The 22,583-nt window shown below is 40.8% G+C and overlaps 1 protein-coding gene across 1 annotated transcript in view; it reads left to right on the top strand.

Moving 5' to 3' along the window:
* Positions 1 to 22,583, top strand: part of ALG9 (ALG9 alpha-1,2-mannosyltransferase) — a 114,017-nt gene that overhangs the window by 26,985 nt on the left and 64,449 nt on the right. The window contains exons 7-13 of the mRNA XM_006065264.4: positions 341 to 428; positions 611 to 716; positions 14,787 to 14,909; positions 17,506 to 17,660; positions 20,133 to 20,262; positions 20,874 to 21,021; positions 22,144 to 22,273. Of these exons, the coding sequence (XP_006065326.1) occupies positions 341 to 428; positions 611 to 716; positions 14,787 to 14,909; positions 17,506 to 17,660; positions 20,133 to 20,262; positions 20,874 to 21,021; positions 22,144 to 22,273 (880 nt within the window). The remainder of the gene's footprint in view (positions 1 to 340; positions 429 to 610; positions 717 to 14,786; positions 14,910 to 17,505; positions 17,661 to 20,132; positions 20,263 to 20,873; positions 21,022 to 22,143; positions 22,274 to 22,583) is intronic.

Consider the following 22,583-nt stretch of genomic DNA (forward strand, 5'->3'; position numbering starts at 1 on the left):
TTTATTTGGCAGGGTGGGAGTAGGACAATAAGGTCGTTTAGTTATGATTAATATATTGTAAGTGCCCACTGCACATAAATACGTATAAAATGGAGCTCACTCCGAAGCTGAGTATTTGTATTTCTTGTGCACTGTGGAATGCATCATCCTCTGATGAGTCCCTGAAGAGATCACATTTTTATTTTTGAGAAGACACCCTTTCTTGTACCACCTTCTTCCCCCACAGTAATTGCTGGAGACATTTGATTCGCAATTCAGCATGAGTTATGTGTGAATGTGTCCTGTTTGAGTCTGTATTCTGAGTATTTAACTCCCCACTTTCTGTTTCTCTGTTAAATAGTTTACCTATTGCCTTTGATCTGCTGATCATGAAACAAAGGTGGAAGAGTTTCTTTCATTGGTCGTTGGTTGCTCTAATGCTGTTTCTGGTGAGTTGTCTTTTTACGTTATTTGGTTCTAAAGTTTTAACAAAAGCAACCTGTGGTGTGGATGGAAAAGAGAACCTTAGGAGTTGATTCAGTTTTTCATTCTGAAGTCCATACTGTTAGCATGGTGAGGATGTTAGTTGTAGCAAAACTCTACAATTGCCTTGTTTTCTGCTCTGTCTTAGGTGCCTGTGGCGGTCATTGACAGCTACTATTATGGGAAGCTGGTGATTGCACCACTCAACATAGTTTTGTATAATGTCTTTACTCCTCATGGACCTGATCTTTATGGTAAGGCTGTATGAAGTGAGGGAAGCGTTGGAGCATAGTTTAATTGGCCTCAGCTTTGAAATTTTAATTCAGTTGCCTCATTTATCAAAGATAGCCTTTTGTTATTTAAACAAAAGGTAATCTTCTTTTCTTATTTAAAAATAAATGATGTTTGAACACAGCACAATGATGGTATGTGGCAACTAAATATTTTTCCTTGATTAATGTGGTACTCAGTTCTGGCTTCCTGTTAGTCTTGCAGCCTCTTATTCTCAGTTACAGAGTGGTAAGGACTCTGTCAGGCATGCCTTGGCTTTTGATGCTCCTCATTTAAAATTAAGTTACTTTCTTCTCTTCTCATTAGAAAATCAAGAATATAACAAAAATAAGAAAATTAAAACAATTCATAATCTCATCATCCCCAGATAGCTATTGTCAACACCTTGGAAAATATTCCTCCAGGCATTTTCTATACAAATACACATTTGGTTTTCCTTTTTCATTTTTTTGTTGGGTTGGCCAAAACCTGAATGAACCTTTTAGCCAACCCAATAATTTGTGTTACTTTAGTATTTTGCATTAGGGGAGAAAGTTCACAAAATCTGTAGACAAAGTGTAGCAAATGAGGGTGAGGTCATCTTGAGAGGGTGGATAGTTTGGCCAGTTTAGCATTAAGAGGGGGAAAAAAGGGAATGCCTTTAGTCTGGTGGTGGTTTAGTTGCCAAGTTGTATCAGACTCTTTGTGACCCCATGGACTGCAGCCTGCCAGGCTCTTCTGTCCATGGAATTCTCCAGGCAAGGATACTGGAGGGGGTTGCCATTTCCTACTCCAGGAGATCTTCCCAGCCCAGGGATTGAACTCGGGTCTCCTGCATTGCAGGCAAGTTCTTTACCGTCTGAGCCACCTGTCGGGGAACAGCCTGGGGTTGGTTCTCCAGTTTCTGTCCATCTCTAACTCTTGCCTGATGGTTTTCTCTCAGCTAGTCTTTTATTTTTTTCCCTTTTCCAACCAGCCCTGGAGCCTGTTCTTTTTTGTAGCCGGGGGCGGGGGGTGGAGTGGGGTGGGGGGGTAGACCCGAGAGCATTTTAGTTAGTGACCACTACAGAGGGATAAGCTAGAGATCTTTCTGATCAGATCAGTCAAGTCAGTAAACATTGTATAAGATAACTTCTCATTAAATAAGTATAGTTTCTTCTGACTTAACCTTTTGAAGATCTTAGATCTTTCTGTGTATGTGATTATCTTATATTCCAGTGTGAAACACATTAATGTTATCTCTGTCTCTCTAATCAGTTTAACCCATGCCCATTTTTCTTTACCACTTTGCCAACAGAACCAACAGATTGAATAAGATTTAGAGTAAGTGTGTGAATGAAATTTACTTGAGCAAGAGTCCATGGGGTTGCAAAGAGTCAGATACAACTTAGCGACAGGACAACCACCACCTGGGATTTGGGGAACATTGTCATTTTAGATGACAAGTAGTAGGTTAAAAATAAAATGAATTTACAAACTGCATAGAGAATAATTGCTAAGTGAAGGAATTTTGACTGACTTCTTGATGTGCCTCTAAGATCCCTAAGGATATGGAGAGAAGTCCCAATTTCAGCTTTTGCCTCTAGAGGTCTCCCTTTATCTAGGGAGAGCTGCAGGTTTTTATTTGCCCATTGTTTTAGTTTACTCGTAAAATTTTACTTGATTCCACAAGACAATAGAAGGGGGACTCACTTCTGGATCCGGATTGGATATTAGAACTTGGTTTACATGGAGCCTATTACAAGCATAATGTGCATTATATGTTGGTGAATAAATTGTGTTAATTTGAGTTTAATTTTGAAAAATTGACTTCTGTACTTTTTAAATGGGTTATTACATATTGGTATTCTGACTGCTTATTTGTAAAACTTTGTGTGAGAGCCTATGAAAGTTTTGTAACTTGTATATTCCTCTAGATTGGTGAAGTTTTTACATCTAAAAATAAGTATATTGATAGAGTAGGAAAAAAAGAATAAATTCTGACCTAAGTTTATATTTCTGGTTTAACAGTGAGTAGGTTTTGGGATCCAGAGAGCAGTGGCCAGTCTTTGCCTGGATGTTGGCATCTGCTGTTCATTTCAGCCAGCGTTTTATGGGGAAGAGTCCTTGGGGCTCTGTTCCGCCTGCTTTAGTGAACCTGGGTTAGCTTCAGTTCAGATTTTGCTACATTGAATGTCCAAGAATTGATCACTTTCCTACTGGTAGAAGAAGCTTTATTGGGAAAGAAGGAATTATTCTCATATTATTATTGTTGTTCACTCACTAAGTTGTGTCTGACTCTTTTGTGATCCCACGGACTGTAGCCAGTGAGTAACCTCCAAGATGGCAGAAGTTACTTGCCAGTTATACCAAAAAAAGATGTCCTTTTCATCATAGGGGACTGGAATGCAAAAGTAGGAATTCAAGGGATACCTGGAGTAACAGGCAAGTTTGGCCTTGGAGTACAAAATGAAGCAGGGAAAAGACTAACAGAGTTTACAAGACAATGCACTGGTCATAGCAGACACCCTCTTCGAACAACACAAAAGATGAATCTACACATGGACATCACCAGATGGTCAATACTGAAATCAGATTGATTATATTCTTTGCAGCTGAGGATGGAGAAGCTCTATACAGTCAGCAAAAAACAAGACCAGGAGCTGATTGTGGCTCGGATCATGGACTCCTTATTGCAAAATTCAGACTTAAATTGAAGAAAGTAGGGAAAACTCTTAGGCCATTCAGGTATGACCTAAATCAAATCCCTTACGGTTATACAGCGAAAGTGACAAATAGATTCAAGGGGTTAGATCTGATAGACAAGAGTGCCTGATGAGCTATGGATGGAGGTGCATGACATTGTATAGGAAGCAGCGATGAAAACCTTCCCCAAGAAGAAAAAAAGGCAAAATGATCATCTGAGGAGGCTTTACAAATAGCTGAGAAAAGAAGAGAAGTGAAAGGCAAAGGAGAAAAGGAATGATATACCCATCTGAATGCAGTTCCAAATAACAGCAAGAATAAGAAAGCCTTGCTAAGTGATCAATGCAAAGAAATAGAGGGAAACAATAGGATGGGAAAGACTAGAGATCTCCTCAAGAAAATTAGAGATACCAAGGGAACATTTCATGCAAAGATGGGCACAATAAAGGACAGAAATGGTATGAACCTAACAGAAGCAGAAGATATTAAGAAGAGGTGGCAATACACTGAGGAACTATACAAAAAAGATCTTCACGACCCAGATAATCACAATGGTATGATCACTCACCTAGAGCCAGACATCCTGAAATGCGAAATCAGGTGGGCCTTAGGAAGCCTCACTAGGAGCAAAGCTAGTGGAGGTGATGGAATTCCAGCTGAGCTATTTCAAATCCTGAAAGATGATGCTGTGAAAGTGCTGCACTCAATATGCCAGCAAATTTGGAAAACTCAGCAGTGGCCACAGGACTGGAAAAGCTCAGTTTTCATTCCAATCCCAAAGGTGGGCAGTTCCAAAGAATGTTCAAACTGCTGCATAGTCGCACTCATTTCACATGCTAGCACGGTCATGTTCAAAATCCTCCAAGTTAGGCTTCAACAGTACGTGAACCGAGAACTTCCAGATGTTCAAGCTGGATTTAGAAAAGGCAGAGGAACCAGAGATCAAATTGCCAACATCTGTTGGATCCTAGAAAAAGCAAGGAAATTCCAGAAAAACATCTACTTCTGCTTCATTGACTATGCTAAAGCCTTTGACTGTGTGGATTACAACAAACTGTGGAAAATTCTTCAAGAGATAGGAATACAAGACCACCTGACCTGCCTCTTGAGAAACCTGTATGCAGGTCAAGAAGCAACAGTTAGAACTGAGCATGGAATGGACTGGTTCTAAATTGGGAAAGGAGTATGTCAAGGCTGCATATTGTCACCCTGCTCATTTAACTTATATGCAGAGTACATCATGAGAAATGCTGGGCTGGATGAAGCACAGACTGGAATCAAGATTGCCTGGAGAAATATCAATAACCTCAGATATGCAGATGACACCACCCTTACGGCAGAAAGCGAAGAGGAACTAAAGAGCCTCTTGATGAAGGTGAAAGAGGAGAGTGAAAAAGCTTAAAACTTAACATTCAAAAAGCTGAGATCATGGCATACAGTCACATCACTTCATGGCAAATAGATGGGGAAGCTATGCAAACAATGAAAGGCTTTATTTTCTTGGGCTCCAAAATCACTGCAGATGGTGACTGCAGCCATGAAATTCAAAGATGCTTGCTCCCTGGAAGAAAAACTATGACCAACCTAGACAGCATATTAAAAAACAGAGTCATTACTTTGCCGCCAAAGGTTCGTATAATCATGCTATGATTTTTCCAGTAGTCATGTATGGATGTGATAGTTGGACCATAAATAAGGTCGAACGTTGAGGAATTAATGCTTTTGAACTGTGGTGTTGGAGAAGACTCTTGAGAGCCCCTTGGACTTTAAGGTTATCTAAGCAGTCAATCCTAAAGGAAATTAATCCTGAACATTCATTGGAAGGACTGATGCTGAGGCTGAAGCTCCAGTACTTTGGCCATGTGATGCGAAGAGCTGACTCATTGGGAAAAGACCTTGATGCTGGGAAAGATTGAGGACAGGAGAAAGGAATGACAGAGGACGAGATGGTTGGATGGCATCACCGACTCAATGGACCTGAGTTTGAGAAAGCTCTGGGAGACAGTGAAGGACCGGGAAGCCTGGCATGCTGCAGTTTATGGGGTCACAAACAGTTGGACGTGGATGAGTGACTGAAGAACAACAGACTGTAGTCCATCAGGTTCCTCTGTCCGTGGGATTTCCCAGGCAAGAATACTGGAGTAGGTTGCCATTTCCTTCTCCAGGGGATATTCCTGACCCAGGGATTGGACCCATGTCTCCTATACTACAGGCGGATTCTTTACCATTGAGCCATGGGCTTCCCTAGAGAACTGTCATATGGGCATCCACAGGACTGATGTGTAGTCAACTAGACTTTTGGGGGTGGTAGAATTTTTTTGCTTTTTTCTCATCTTTGGATTTGACAAATCTTCAAGGGTGTCTGATTTCCGTGTTAATGCCATTTTGCTTTAGCAGGCTTGCAGAGAATATTTATTCCACCTAGGAGTTGGTAGTCTTTCTGTATTCTAGGTCTTTAGTAAAGATTTCTCATGCGTGAATGAAAAAATGAGCACATTCTGGAATACGCCTCAGATTGCATCAGTGCCCTGATCGCTATTATATCCTAGAACTATTTTGTTTAGGCCTGTTGTGTGCTAGGTTGGGATTATCTTCGTACAAGTTAAGAATAATAGAAGTAGGACTTCCTCTGTTAGCACGGTGGATAGGAATCCGCCTGCTAGGAGACATGGGTTCGAGCCCTGAACTGTGAAGATCGCACAGGCCGTGAAGCAACCAAAACCAGGTGCAGCAGCTACTGAGCCCGAGCTCTAGAGCCTGCAAGCCACAGCTACTGAGCCTGTGAGCCACCGCTGCTCGAGTGCATGCGCCCTGGAGCCTGTGCTCTGCTCCATGAGAAGGCCACACACCTAGAGAATAGCAACTAGAGAGTAACCCCCACTGTCTGCAACTAGGGAAAGCCTGTGTGCAGCAGTAAAGACCCAGTGCAACCAAAATAAATAAAAAAGAATCAGTTCAGTTCAGTCGCTCAGCTGTGTCCAACTCTTTGCAACCCCGTAGACTTTAGCACACCAGGCTTCCCTGTCCATCACCACCTCCCAGAGCTTACTCAAATTCATGTCCGCTGCATCGGTGATGCCATCCAACCATCTCATCCTCTGTCGTCCCCTTCTCCTCCTGCCCTCAATCTTTCACAGCACCAGGGTCCTCTCAAATGAGTCAATTCTTCGCATCAGGTGGCCAAAGTATTGGAGTCTCAGCTTCAGCATCCATCCTTCCAGTGAACACTCAGGACTGATCTCCTTTAGGATGGACTGGTTGGATCTCCTTGGAGTCCAAGGGACTCTCAAGAGTCTTCTCCAACACCACAGTTCAAAGCATCAATTCTTCAGCACTCAGCTTTCTTTATAGTCCAACTCTCACATCCATACATGACTACTGGAAAAATCATAGCTTTGACCAGGTGAAGTAGTACTTGACCACTGTCAGCTAATTTTATTGTAATTGTTGAGTCCATTCAGTAAATATGAAAGACTAATCTTTTTAAAAATATGTATTTGTTTACTTGGCTGTGTTGGGTCTTAGTTGTGTCATGTGGGATCTTTCGTTGCGGTGCGTAGACTCTCTAGTTGTGAAGAGCGTGAACTTTCTAGTTGTGGCCTGTGGGCTCTGGAGCATTTAGACTCAGTATTTGTGTCATGCAGACCTAGTTGTTCTATGGCATGTGAGATCTTTTTTTTTAATTTTACTTATTTTTTTATTGAAGGATACTTGCTTTACAGAATTTTGTTTTCTGTCAAACCTCAACACAGGTACACATATATCCCCTCTCTTTTGAACCTCCCTCCCATTTCCCACCCCCTCCCACCTCTCTAGATTGATACAGTGCCCCTGTTTGAGTTTCTTGAGACATACAGCAAATTCCCATTGGCTATCTATTTTACATATGGTAATGTAAGTTTCCATGTTACTCTTTCCACACATCTCACCCTCTCCTCCCCTCTCCCTATGCCCATAAGTCTATTCTCTATGTCTGTTTCTTCTTTGCTGCCCTGTAAATAAACTCTTCAGTACCACTTTTTTAGATTCCATATATGTGTGTTAGAATATGATATTTATCTTTCTCTTTCTTACTCACTTCACTCTGTATAATAGGTTCTAGGTTCATCCACCTCATCAGAACTGACTCAAATTCATTCCTTTTTATGGCTGAGTAATATTCCATTGTGTATATGTACTGCAACTTCTTTATCCATTCATCTGTCGATGGACATCTAGGTTGTTTCCTTGTTCTAACTATTGTAAATAGTGCTGCAATGAACAGTGGGATACGTGTGTCTTTTTCAGTTTTGCTTTCCTCAGGGTATACCTAAGAGTGGGATTTCTTTGGATAATAGGGTGGTTTTATTCCTGGTTTTTTGAAGAATCTCCATACCGTCTTCCATAGTGGCTGTGTCAATTCACATTCCCACCAACAGTGCAAGAGGGTTCCCTTTTCTCCACACCCTGTCCAGCATTCATTGTTTGTAGACTTTTGATGATGGCCATACTGACCGGTGTGAGGTGATATCTCATTGTAGTTTTTATTTGGATTTCTCTAATAATGAGTGATGTTGAGCATCTTTTCATGTGTTTGTTAGCCATCTGTATGTCTTCTTTGGAGAAATGTCTGTTTAGGTCTTTTTCCCACTTTTTGATTGAGTTGTTTGTTTTCCTGGTATTGAGTTGTATGAACTACTTATATATTTTGGAAATTAATCCTTTGTCAGTTGTTTCATATGCTATTACTTTCTACCATTCTGAGGCTTGTCTTTTCACCTTGCTTATAGTTTCCTTTGCTGTGCAAAAGCTTTTAAGTTTAATCAGGTCCCGCTTGTTTACTTTTGTTTTTATTTCCATTACTCTAGGAGGTGGGTCATAGAGGATCTTGCTTTGATTTATGTCGAGTGTTCTGCCTATGTTTTCCTCTAAGAGTTTTATAGTTTCTGGTCTTACATTTAGGTCTTTTATCCATTTTGAATTTATCTTTGTGTATGGGGTTAGGAAGTGTTCTAATTTCATTCTTTTATATGTAACTGTCCAGTTTTCCCAGCACCATTTATTGAAGAGGCTGTCTTTGCCCCATTGTATATTCTTGCCTCCTTTGTCAAAAATAAGGTACTCATAGGTCCAAGGGTTTATTTCTGTGCTTTCTGTGTTGTTCCATTGGTCTGTATTTCTGGTTTTGGGCCAGTACCATACTGTCTTGATGACTGTAGCTTTGTAGTTTAATCTGAAGTCAGAAAGGTTGATTCCTCCAGCTCCATTCTTCTTTCTCAAGACTGCTTTGGCTATTCGGGGTCTTTTGTGTTTCCATATGAATTGTGAAATTTTTTGTTCTAGTTCTATGAAAAATGCCATTGGTAATTTGATAGAGATTACACTGAATCTGTAGATTGCAGAGATGTGATCCCTGAAAGTATAGTCTTGGCATGTGAGATCTTGATTCCCCCGCCAGGGATTAAACCCTCGTCCCCTGCACTGCTAGGTGAATTCTTAATTACCAGACCACTAGGGAAGTCCTAAGACTTATGTTTTAAGAGATGCTTTGCTGCTGTACAGTTGTCAAACAGACAGCATGTCTTTGTCATGGAAACTCTTTCACTTGTTTGGCACTTTTGGGCATTATTTCAGCTATTTTTAGAGTCTCCCACCTCAAGTGCTTTGTTAGCTATGGCACCTAGTTTTTTAATCTGAAAATTTTAGATTAAGTGCTTCATGCTGATAGTTTTTGCATACATCTCTTAGTGTTTTCTTAAGTATGCTCCTGCTAAGTCGCTTCAGTCGTGTCCGACTCTGTGCAACCCCATAGATGGCAGCCCACTAGGCTCCTCTGCCCCTGGGATTCTCCAGGCAAGAAAACTGGAGTGGGTTGCCATTTCCTTCTCCAATGCATGAAAGTGAAAAACTTTCACTTCACTTTCTTAAGTATAAGAACCTAATAAGCCTATAAATACTTCTTGAATGAATGGATAAATGAGTTCAGTTAAAGAAACATTCAATCAGTTGCTTTTGATCATTGATTATGCTCCTCATAGAATTTGCTGTCTGATAAGGCTGCAGACACATGAATAGTTAATTATAGTCCAATGTGTTATGTGCAGCAGTAGAATGATAGTCAGGGAATTGAAGGAGCAAGTTCATCTGTTGGTGTCAGGAAAGTCTTTGAGCTGAGCTGGAAGGAAGAGTAGGAGTTTGCCAGGAAGACACTAGGTGGACACGCTGCAGAAGAACAGAATGTCAAATGTCGGACTGCTGAGCCAAAAAGATTGAATATTGAGTTTGTTTTTAAAAACTTAAGGTCGTTTTACAGCTTATCCAATTTTAGGTAAGAACTACACAGGTGTAAGCAAGATAATGCCAATCTCTCCATTGTGATTGTAATAATATGCAGATGGTCCCCAACTTATGGGGCTTCCCAGGTGGCGCTAGTGGTACAGATCCCGCCTGCCAATGCAAGAGACATAAGAGACGCAGGTTCGATCCCTGAGTTGGGAAGATCCCCCCTGGAGGAGGGCATGGCTACCCACTCCAGTGTTCTTGCCTGGAGAATCCCACGGTCACAGGAGCCTGGCGGGCTACAGTCCATGGGGTCACAAAGAGTTGGACACGACTGAAGTTGCTTAGAACCCACCCCAACTTATGGTGCTTTAACTTATAATTTTTTTTGACTTTATGATGGTGTGAAAGCAATACATATTCCGTAGAAACTATACTTTGTATTTTGATCTTTTTCCAGTAGGCGATAAGGTATCTCTCGTGGTGCTGGGCACTGGCAGTGAAGCTACACTTCCCAGTCAGCCACTCGTCATGAGGGTGAACCGTGGAAGCTCTCACAGCCATTCTTTATCCGGACAGCCGTTCTGTTTTTCATTTTCAGTACTGTAGCTAGTAAATTACATGAGACCACCAACACTGTCTTATAAAACAGGCTTGGTAGTAGGTGACTTTTGCCCAACTGTAGGCTAATAATGTAAGTGTTCTGACCTTGTTAGAGGTAGGCTAGGCTGAGTTACAGTGTTTGGTATGTTAGGTGTATTAAATGTGTTTTTGACTTATGATGTTTTTAGTTTATGATTGGTTTATCAGGACTTAACCCCATCATAGATTGAGGAAAATCTGTAAATATTTATTCTCTCTATTGTTCCTGGTTTTCAAAGGGGCCTTTCTATACTTTTTTTGGCCAAATAGCATTTATTAATGACACATTCCAGACCTGGACTGACTCTTGACTTTTGAAGCCAGGGGACAGAGGCAATTTTTCACAATTATTACTTGGATGAGGTCAAGAATACTCGATGCTTAGGAAATTTAGAGTAGTGTAGACATGGAAGTTGCAAAGTTGTAGGTGAAACGTCTCTGTGGGGTCAGAGATAAAGAGGTGAAATTTCGTGTTGCAAAAACGAAAGTGACTAGACTTGGCACTGATTCGGCCTCTTCCCCTTGTAACATTTCAAGTTCTCAGATGTTGAGGTTGAGTATTTTTGTGTGAAGAGCTGTGCTCTCTGATGAGAACGCAGGCCTGGGAGAAGCGTGGGAGGACAGGTGTGGGAGGATGGGTGTAAGAAGTGCTCTTCTCTCAAAAACGACAGCGGGTCTGCTCAGGGATGCCCCTTGGAGCTTAGGATATGATCCGTGCCTGTCTGTCTTATCAAATCTGTCAGGCCACAGGACGGGAGATTTCAGAAGGTAAAGGATAGAGCCCTTGGTCAGAAGGCCCACAGCTTTCCAGTCCTGCAGCAGCAGAGGATGAAGCCCCAGAGGACGCTTTGGAGGCGTGCTTAGGGTCACCCACTAGCATGACCTGTTCTGGAGCCTTCTTTGTTTTGTTAATCATTTGTGTTGAACCTTGGTGGATTTTTCCTCTTGGTGGTGCAAATTTGACATTTATAAGGATGATTTATTATAATTTAGTTCCTAGAGTTCTGTAAAACTGTAGGCCTATAAAGTAGTTCCCGTTCATTCAGTCGATGGAACAATAAACATTATCCCTTCTTCTTTTAGTCTCTGACAAAGCTCCCTTGAGCTCATTTGAATGAAAGGGATTGAGGCAGTTTCCGTGAAAAGGGAGATAGGTGAGCCCCCCTGCACCCTGCTTCCAGCTTCCTTTCACCTTACGTCTTGCACGAGTTAAATGCTTAGCTTGTCATTCTGACATATTTTTTTCTACAATACATAGTTCACTTTTGATAATTTCTGAGAGCAGTGTTGAATATCTCCCTGAAAGAGATACAGGTTTTTACTCTTATAAGGTAGATGCCTCATCAAGTAGGGGAGGACACTGGTTAACAGAATTCACTATTTCTTGTCCCCTTTTGCCCTTGTTTTTAAGACTGTTGTCACTTGAACCTTCCCAAATCTTGACTTATTCCCCAGTTTCTACCCGATCCTTCAGGGAAGTAACAGTCTATTACGAAATGTTCACAGCCTAGCTATGAACTTGATCTATGAGGTCCTAACACATAAAAATAATTGAGTTTACCAAGTTAATGCTTTTGGTTCCACATCTCAGCATACAGTATACCTTGGTTAAAAGGTAGACAGCCTTAAAATAAACAAATTAAGAAAAAAAAAAAGTAGACAGCCCTAACAGGAGGGCATAGTAAGTTGTGGTAAAGAGGAAAACACTAGAGGACTTTGCTTGAAAAAGCATATATTAGCAAGGATCAAAGAGAAGGAGGCTTTTATCTGTTGATGTTTAAGCATCTGTAACAGATGATGTGAAGGGCGACCCCCTTTTTTCTAGTCACGCTGCTTTATCATCCCAGGGTCAAATTTCCAGAATTTTGTAAAGAAGAAGGTGGGTCAGGGTTGATAGCGTTGCCTCCACACTGGCGGTCAGGAGATGATTGTGCGAAAACTTACTTCTCTGAAAACTGGACTTCTAAAGGACTCAACTTAGGAAATGTGCTGTTAAATAGTAATTAAAACCCAGGAAAGACGTGTGTTTTCCATTTTGAAAATAAAACCATCCAATAGTTTTCTGTAGGAGAAGGAAATGGCAACCCACTCCAGTATTCTTGCCTGGAGAATCCCATGGACAGAGGAGCCTGGCGGGCTACAGTCCACGGGGTCGCAAAGAGTCAGACATGACTGAATTGACTTAGCAGGCCAGCAGTTTTCTGTAACCTAAAAGATTATTTGTAAAGAATACAAGATACAAATGTCTCTAATGAGCTTGGCCTGGGACAGAGTCTCTCTTCCTGGACAGTCCCTGTCCCTGGGTTTCGACAGGAGGGAGGGAGCTTTCCCTAAAGCTGGACACACTGTCGAACCTGAGTCCTTCCCCAGGGTCCCCTCTGCATCTTCCTCCTCCCTTAGACGTTTCTCGCCTTATGGGTTTGGTTTCTAATCTTATTTTGCTGTGCAAGCTGCAGAAATGTCAGGCTTTTCTGAGTATTCCTCTGCCTTCTGATTACCCTTTTAAGCAATGCTGATTGCAGGAAATTGCTGTGGTGCAAGGCGGGTGTCACAACACACAGTGATTAAAACCCGCGTGTGTCATTCACTGCCTGATTGAAGTAATCACAGGAGGGAAGAGCAGATGAATACCGGCGGAATGTGCCAAAGCGGGCTGTCTCTCATCACTTGAGTTTCAGGATTTGGAGTTAAAGAATCAAAACTTGTGCGAGCAAGGCTTGCGTTTTCGGTCATGTTGTTTCATTCTGAATCTGAAAAGCTGAGCAGGGTCTGGGGTCTCTGAACATGGTTTTCCTCAGAAAGTCGCTGCTTTTTTGTGGAAGGTCCCCCTTCAACAGACACTGTTGAAAAGTGGTTGAGCACATCAGGGGGAAGGATACTAGAATGTGATAGGATAAATGGATAGGCAAGGCCCTCATAGCTCAGCTCTGTAGGACTGCACCCACCCCGCCACCCTCCAGCCCTCGGTGGGGAGGCCTCTGCTTCATGCCATTTGAAAGTCCAGGTTGTCACCTGGGCTTCTGACTGACCACATTAGAAGTTCCAGCAGCCCCCTTCTCAGGTTCAGTTAATTTGCTAGCGCAGCTCCCAGGACTCCAGAAACACTTACTTCTGTTGACCAGTTTATTAGAAAGGAGACAAGCCAGATGGAAGAGATGCATAGGGCACGGTGGGCGGGAAGATACGTGGTGCTTCCCTGGTGGCTCAGAGGGTAAAGCATCTGCCCGCAATGCGGGAGACCCAGGTTCGATCCCTGGATCGGGAAGATCCTCTGCAGAAGGAAATGGCAACCCACTCCGGTACTCTTGCCTGGAAAATCCCATGGACAGAGAAGCCTGGTAGGCTACAGTCCATGGGGTTGCAAAGAGTCGGACACAACTGAGCGACTTCACTTTCACTATCCCTGCTTCCTCCCCTGTGCCTCCCTACCTGTTTACCTGCCGGGAAGCCCTCTGAACACTGTCCTTTTGGGTTTTTATGGAGGTCTCATTACTTGAGCACCATTGCTTGAATGTTTAAACCCCATTGCTATACCCTCTCCCCTTCCCAGAGGAGGGAAAAGCAGGACTGAAAGTTCTAACCCTCCATTCACTAGGTGGTTCCTCTTGCAACTAGTCCCCTTCCTGATGTTACCTAGGACTTTGCCAGAAATCCCCAAATTAACATAACAAAAGACACTTCTCACCACTTTAGGAATTAGGAAGGTCATTTTAGGCGCTCTCTCCTAGGAATGGGAGTGAAGACCAAATAAATACTTCTTATTATAAATCACAGTATCGCTGCTAAGCTATTTATATTGTTTGGTTTTCTGAAAAGTATTAGTCCCATTTGGGCTTGGCAATTTGGGCTGGATATAGTGGTCCAGTACTCATGTACAGATGTGAGAAATGAACAATAAAGAGGGCAGAATGCCGAAGAATTGATGCTTTCAAACTATGGTGCTGGAGAAGCCTCTTGAGAGTCCCTTGGAAAGCAAGGAGATCAAACCAGACAATCTTAAAGTATATCAACCCTGAATACTCTTTGGAAGGAATGATGCTGAAGCTGAAGCTCCAGTACTTGATATGAATAGCTGACTCACTGGAAAAGATCCTGATGCTGGGCAAGATTGACGGCAGAAGGAGAAGAGGGCGACAGAACATGAGATGGTTGGATGGCATCACCAATTAAATGGACATGAATTTGGACAAACTCTGGGAGATGGTGAGGGACAGGGAAGCCTGGTGTGCTGCAGTCCATGGGGTCTTAAACACTTGGACACAACTTGACGACTGAACAACAACAAATAGTAGTCATGAGAGCTAAATATTTGAAACCTGATTTCTAAGGTGGGGGGAGTGGCTGTGGGCTCTCACTTACAGGAGGTACTGGACCATCAAATTTGCTTGACAAGGAACTCTGTGAGTCAAGCATTGTAGTAGGTATCGGAGGCGTCCACTAATGAGTCCTTGTCTCTCTATTTCCCTCAGGCACAGAACCTTGGTATTTCTATTTAATTAATGGATTTCTGAATTTCAATGTAGTCTTTGCTTTAGCCCTCCTGGTCTTACCACTGACTTCTCTCATGGAATACCTACTGCAGAGATTTCATGGTAAGTGGAATAAGGAAAGATAGATTTGGGGGGAGGGAAGAGAAGTAACAATGTATACCAAGAAATAAAAAAAAATCTACTTATTTTATTTTCCATTTTCTTCCTATGGAAATGGTTGGCTTATTGCATTTTTCCATCTCTGTTTATAGTTTATTCAACCTGTGCTAACCTATGTGGTAATCTGGTTAATAATTGCAAGTGAGGAAGTCTGTATGATTTATAGAATCATCTGGGGAGGCAAAAGCATTTAAAAAATCTTGGGAGATAAGCCTATTTAAAGAAGTGTATGTTAGTATGGTAAACTGCTTAAGATAATCAACTCTAGAGGCAAACAATTTCTGGGAAATTCAACCAAAAATCTGGAAACTAAGCCATGTAGAGATTCCCCCACATTTGGTGCTTGCTCTGACTGGAAGACAGAGCTGAGCAGAAATTCGTTTGAGTTTTGGAAGAAGATTTAATTTCCAACTTTTCGTTCTGGTTTGGATGCCAGGTGATCCCTCCATACCATTTCCCATTCTGCTTTTCTACAATTAGTGGTTTATAAAGAGTTTGCTGTGTTCATAGAATATGAAAGCAGCCTTCAGAGTCACTTTTGCTTTATTTTAGAACTTTTGTTGTAACATAACCCTGATGCCGTTATCTAACAAAATTAACAGTTTTTTTCTTAATATCACCTAATGCCCAGCTAGTATTTAGATTCCTACACTGTCTGGAAAAAAAAAAAACTTTTATAGTTTGTTTAAAGCAGGATCTAAATGAGTCATATACTGAATTTGGTGTTACGTTTCATAAGCTTTTCTAGAGGTTTCCCCCCCTCCCTCACCTTTGTCCTCCTGAAGATTTCTAAAGAAACCATGTCACTTATCTTGCATATATAGTGTCCCGCGTTTGGATTCAGCTGTTTGTTCCCATGAGGTATTAACACATTCCTTCACTCCTTATGTTTATTAAGGATCACTTTTCTTTTTTTTTTTGATAAGTACCTTTTTCTGACAATAAAAATAATTTATACTTGTGGAAGATTTGTAAATGCTTGTAATATAACTATAAAAACAGTAAAAACAAGAACAGTATATTAAGCTGTTCTCTAAAGTGGGAATCCAATTTTGGTTTAAAATTGTGCCATGTACCTATATGTCCAGCTAGTAAGAAATTGAGGATTGTTTTTTCTTTATACGTTTTGTATATTTTATAACAGCAACAATACGTTTAACCCAGTTTAACAGAGTATAGTTTAACAGAAACTATAAATGTTTTATAGAGGATGTTCCAAAATTTTAGGCCATATTTTTAAAATATGTTTGTTAGCTTCTGAGATGCAAAAGAAGAAAAGATTGTTTACTTGTAGAAGATAAACTTTTTTTCTTATAATAAAGAAAATTCCAACCCAAAATACTTCTTGGAAAGGTAAATACCCTAAATTATAGCCTAAAATTTCATAAATGAAAAAAAAGATAAACTTGTTATTGCAGTTGAAGAATGTTTATTCTTAAAGAATGTCTGCAGGAACTTCCCTGATGGTTAAGACTCTGCGCTTCCACTGCAGGTGGTGCGGGGTTGACCCCTGGTCCCTGGCTGGGGAACTAAGATCCTGCACGTCTCAAGGCCAAAAAAAAAAAAAACACCTGTATTTTCAAAAGCATGTGTAACTAAGGAGCAGTAGGTTAAGCAATGCTAAGTTGGGCTCTGATGACAACCCTGATCTTTCACCTCAACTCGCTCATTGTAGACATAACGGCCACCAGGGGGCGCTGTCTATCCACCCTTGGTCGGTGCTTCCCGTGTACTACTCGTTACCGCTAATGGGAGCACAGTTTGAGATGCCTTCACTGTCGGTTGTAGGCTTATCACTCAGTGTCCATGTACCTAGCCATGACTACAGGAACTTTCCAGCAGGTGCTTGGGTCTTAGTGTTCATTAAATTCCTGCAATTCTTTCATATGGTTTAAAATACATTCTTGGCTTTAATTTTGAGGTACAGAGTGGATGGATGTGCATTACCAAACAGGAGAGAAAACTCGTTCAGCAAACTTCCTTTAAGAATGGTTTTATATTTTCTTTGAAACAAACTCTCTGTTATTTGTAGCTTGACAGAAACCAGTGATGAGTTTGAGAATCCAACTTTGTTTCTTTCCTTTGATCTATAGCTATTTGGTATATATGTAAGAAGATTAATGTAATAAACAGAAGAATTAAAGTCTAAGAAGTGAATTTATGTTATGCTTTTGGTTAATCTCAAGAATCTTTAGTCTGAGTAGCAGGACTCTTCTCTCTAGAGAGAGAGAGAGAGGTGTGTTTTTTCTTCATCCAGTGTAGAAATTGTTAAGCTCTATTACCTATTCACCTGACATTCATTTGTGTTCCAGCTAAATCCAGCATTGTACCTACCTTTAAATGTTGGATCTCTTGGGAGAGCTAAGAAGTATATACCTCTTTCTATTTGACTCCTTAATTATATCAGAGAAAGTGTGAATAAAAGAGTGGGGTGCCCTAGGATATATGCCTAAGTTTGAGATCAAGAGAACTTTGAGAGTAAATGTGCTGTTTTGGTCTCATATGGTGAAAGGTGGATATTTTTTTCTGTGTTTTACAGTTCAGAATTTAGGCCACCCTTATTGGCTTACCTTGGCTCCAATGTATATTTGGTTTATAATTTTCTTCATCCAGCCTCACAAAGAGGAGAGATTTCTTTTCCCTGTGTATCCACTTATATGTCTCTGTGGTGCTGTGGCCCTTTCTGCACTTCAGGTGAGTTTCAGGGAAATGTATGTCGGCTTCATTCTGTTTCACATTAAATCGTTCAAAAAGCTTAAAGGCAGGTTGCAGAATGCTTCCACCTAAGATACGTTATCCATACATTAAAGGTGATACAGATCATATTCTGAAGCTTTGATTGCTTAGGTGTTGTCTCTACTGCTGTTTTCTGATCACATATTTGCAGTGTTGATTTGTGTTAGTAATAATTTGTCTCTCTTGCCAATAAGAACCCAATTGCTATGAAAGGAATTTTTTTAAGTCGTTACATGGGCCTAGCACAGGATGGTAGCAGCCCAGCAGAGCTAATGAAATGTCTGTTCTTCAGTTATGAAACCTGAATGAAACTGGCTCAGGTGTTTGGGATTACTTCAGGCAGTTAGCAATATGGGACATTGTAATCCTGGCTTAAAACCTGTCCAGGTCAGAACTAATCATGAATATTTCTGTATTTATGGCCTTGGAAGTGTCGGACTCTTTTTTTTTTTTTTAAACCTCTGCTCCATTTGCAATTATTAAAAAATGAATAATTTGGGTAATAGGTTTTTTTTCTTAACAGATTTATGAGTGAGTGAAGTCGCTCAGTTGTGTCCAACTCTTTGCGACCCCATGGACACTAGGCTCCTTCGTCCATGGGATTTTCTAGGCAAGAGTAACTGGATTGGGTTGCTATTTCCTTCTCCAGGGAACTTCCCGACCCAGGGATTGAACCCAGGTCTCCCACATTGTAGACAGACGCTTTACCGTCTGAGCCACCAGGGAAGGCTAACAGATTTATGATAAGATATAATTCACAAGGGCTTCCCAGGTGGTGCTAGTGGTAAAGAACCTGCCTACCAATGCTGGTTAGATGAAAGAGATAAGGGTTCAGTCCCTGGGTGGGGAAGATCCCCTGGAGGCGGACACAGCAATCTTCTCCAGTATTCTTGCCTGGAGAATCCCATGGACAGAAGAGTCTGGCGGGCTACAGTCCATAGGATCTCAGAGTCTGACTGGACTGAAACGAGTTAGCACACATGCACGCACAATTCGCAAACCACAGAATTTACTCATTTAAAGTATATGATACAGTGTTTTCTAGGCTATTCGCAGGTCTGTGTAAGCATTACTGCCCTCAATTTATAGCATTTTCATCATCTCAAAAATCCTTTAGCTGTTGTAGCTGCCCCCCTCCAATATCTCCTCAGTCACAATCAACAGCTAATCTACTTTGTATCTCTATAGCTTTGCCTATTCTAGGCATTTCATATAAATGAAATCATAGAATATGTGCGCTTTTGTGATTGACTGCTTTCATTTAGCATAAAGTTTTAAAATCTCATCCTTGTTAGGACAATAGTTTTTAAAAATAATTTTAATTATAAAAGTAATTGAGCTTCATCACGGATAATTTTTCTTTTACCTCTTTCTAAAATCAGTCCTGCTACCCAAACAAAATCTCCTTCTGGCATTTTTGCCAATCATATAACGGAATCTATTATGCTTATAGTTTAAGGTTCATGTAACTGTATCCTTCTTAATATAATTATATCATTATGTTGCCATGTCTATATGCATCATTTTAATAGCAATATAGTGTTCTGAGTTAGATACGATATATAACATTATTATGTAATACATAATATATTGAATTGGTTATATATAATGGTTAGACGTAATTTATGTTAGAGTTTAGGTTGCTCACTTATTTCAGTATTATAAATAATGCTAGGATAAATATCTTTGTTTAGGTATTTGGGTTGTTTCCTTAGGAAAGATTCCAAAAAGTATGAAAGGAGTTCAAACATATTTATGGCCCTTGTTATGTATTGCAAAATTGCTTTCCAAAAGTAGTTCTAGTCTGAGAGGGAAAGAAGGCAGGAAGAAAGTCTCATGGGAAGGTGCTGAAAGGCTGCAGAACTCATGCAGGTGTGTGTATATTCTTAATGACATTCATCTGGTTTGTGAAGTAGCTTAGCATATAATTAACAGCATTTTCCTAACGTTCCAAGAGGGGAATTCTGTTTCCTTCTTGTTTGGTCATGAGACATTTTGTTGTTACTAAAAACTTTGATGAAAACTTGTCAGTAAGGAAAGTGAAGGTTAATCACCAGTTACATCAGAATAGATTGAGATACTTCATATATTAAAAAAAAAAACAAAAAACTACCAAAAGCCATTTTCATTTAAATATTTTTTTTAAAGTAAATTATTAGGACTTTAGTCACTAGGGAAATATCCAACTAAGTTTCCTGTGAAGCCAGTGAGATTTCATTCTAGGAACATCCTCTGGTGAGGCTGATCTACAGACAGTTTAGCAGAGTTTGCTTTCATCTTAGAATGTGGAGTGGGTACCCCACTGTGTGCAAATGCTCAGACTCTTGGTAGAACCTCTTTTCCTTCCTCTTTAAGTTATGATGATGTCTTGTGATGATGTGTATCCTGCAAGGTGTATCTTTTTTTCAGAGCAGTTTTCTTTCTTTCTAGAAATGTTACCACTTCGTGTTTCAGCGATACCGCCTGGAGCATTACACTGTGACGTCGAATTGGCTGGCGTTAGGAACACTCTTCCTGTTCGGGCTCCTGTCTTTTTCTCGCTCTGTGGCACTGTTCAGAGGTAGATGTACAGACAGTAACTTAATCCACACTCACTTTACCTTGGTTTTTGCTTGACGCGTGAGTGTTTAATACAATTCAGCCTAAGCCGAGGGGGAGGGCTTTTCTGTGTGGAGAACCTGTGGACTTCGAATTAAGAATGGGATGTGACATCTGTACCTTAGGACTGAAGAGAAGATTGAGAATTCCTTTTAGTGTGATTAACTATACACTTCTTCTCTATTCTTACTAATTTTTTTTTTTTTCTTTTAAAGAATGAATTAAGGAAGCCTTAAACATAGGATGCAGAGTTGTGGCTCAAGTCCATGATTATATTCTTTCTTATAATCTTCATTTGGATCCAGAATATTGAAATGGGCTCAAAGAACATGAATTAAAAAGGTGGAGGGTGTAGAGAAGGGCAAGAAAGCAAATAATTTCTGACAAAGATTGGGCCTCTGCTGTAATCATCTTCCTGACTGCAGAGATGTGTGATGTCACTGAGTGGGATCCTGCTGGAGTTGCTGTGTGCCTCTCACACGGATCCCAGAGGGCCACTAACACGCGTTTTAATTAAATAGCAGGATCTCACCTCTCTCATCTTCGGCTTTCACACACCCCTCTCCTTTCCAGGGTATCACGGACCCCTTGATTTGTATCCAGAATTTTATCGAATTGCCACGGATCCCACCATCCACAGCGTTCCTGAAGGCCGGCCCGTCAACGTCTGTGTCGGGAAAGAGTGGCATCGCTTCCCCAGCAGCTTCCTTCTGCCCGACAAGTAAGCTGCCCTTTAATTCTCAGAGTTTTAAATCGAGGTGTAGAAACAGCAAATCTGTGGCAATGTCATCTTAGTTTTTCCTCCACTTTGGATTTGTCCGGGGGCGTTTGAGTGATTCACCATCTCGGTAAGCGTGCCGAGCACCCAGGGCCTGTGTTTGTTGATGCACCCTGCGCTGCCCTGACCTTCTGAGGACGTTGTGGGTCCTGGGCTCCTGCTCGTGGCTCTTCCTGAGGATCTGTGTTTAAATTTTTATGACTAACTCATGTTAATCCACTTTTGAAAGTGGTTTAGAGACTCTCGGTGTCTAGAGTGTTTTTAGAGAGGACACATTTGTTGTCCAGCGACAGTGAACGTTCTCTCCCACTATATGGACTCTGGGGAAAGCTGTGGCTAAGACCTGTGCACCGCTTTCCTCCATGCTGTCTGTGGTTGGATGTGCTAGATAGCATGGGCTCCTAGTTCCTTTGTAACTGCTTTATTCAGACAGAGAAGAGTCCTATTTAGGGAAAAGAGAAGTCAGGTTAAGATGAGTCATGTTGCTCCATTTGGGGACTGGCTGCAGCAGCTAAGCTGGTGGTAATATCTTTTTCCTTGATAAAGATCCTGTATCAGTCATTAATGATTAATTAAAGCTTGTTTTTTAAAGTGTTCGCTTTAGCCTTTGCCTTTTCCATCTGAAACAGTTTCATAACTAAAGATGCTTTTGAGGATTACTCAGGAACAAAGTAGTTTTCCCACAGTGAGTCCCTACATTTCACTGTTTCCTCTCTACGCCTGATGAACTTGCTTAAATTTTGAGAGGTCCCCTGATCACATGATAATTGGCAATGAGCTTTGATGTTTCTCTAGTTGTTTGATGGTATAACCACTGTTGGAAATTTCACTGCTGAGAGTTGGTGAAATGGTATGAGAGCTCTCAAGTTGAAAATTTCTCAACGATCTTGGATTAAATTGTGACCTCTGCCTCTATGCTCTGTGACTAAGGTTTCGCAGAAATATTTTGTCTCCAAGTGAAATATTTTTCACATGAAATTTCCTTTTTTTGCTTATGTATTTCAAGTACATTTAGCAATCTGAGCCCCCTGTGTTTTTCTCATTCTTCTTTTGTGTTTCTGACAGTTGGCAGCTTCAGTTCATTCCATCAGAGTTCAGAGGCCAGTTACCAAAACCTTTTGCAGAGGGACCACTGGCCACCCGGACTGTTCCTACTGACATGAATGACCAGAACCTAGAGGAGCCATCCAGATACGTAAGGGCATAATTCTCCTTTTACTACTATGACAAGCGTTCCACCCTTAAAATTTGTTATCATATGTAATAGAGCTTTGATGAAATGAGAGTTTTTTTAGGAAGTGATTTCTTTAAGGTGAGGGATATAACAACTGTTGAGAAAGAATGAAGGGTGTCATTTTTATTTTCAAATGACCTTTATTTTCTATGTAAAATATTTAATTCAACCTATTTTCTAAGCTGGATCAGAAAATTTCTTATGTTCAATTCAAGCCATTTTGAAACACATTCTGCAACTCTTATCATCCTTGGTCCATTAAAATACTTCC

Source organism: Bubalus bubalis, chromosome 16, assembly GCF_019923935.1.
Source record: "Bubalus bubalis isolate 160015118507 breed Murrah chromosome 16, NDDB_SH_1, whole genome shotgun sequence".
In the NCBI taxonomy this organism is placed as follows: Eukaryota; Metazoa; Chordata; class Mammalia; order Artiodactyla; family Bovidae; genus Bubalus; species Bubalus bubalis.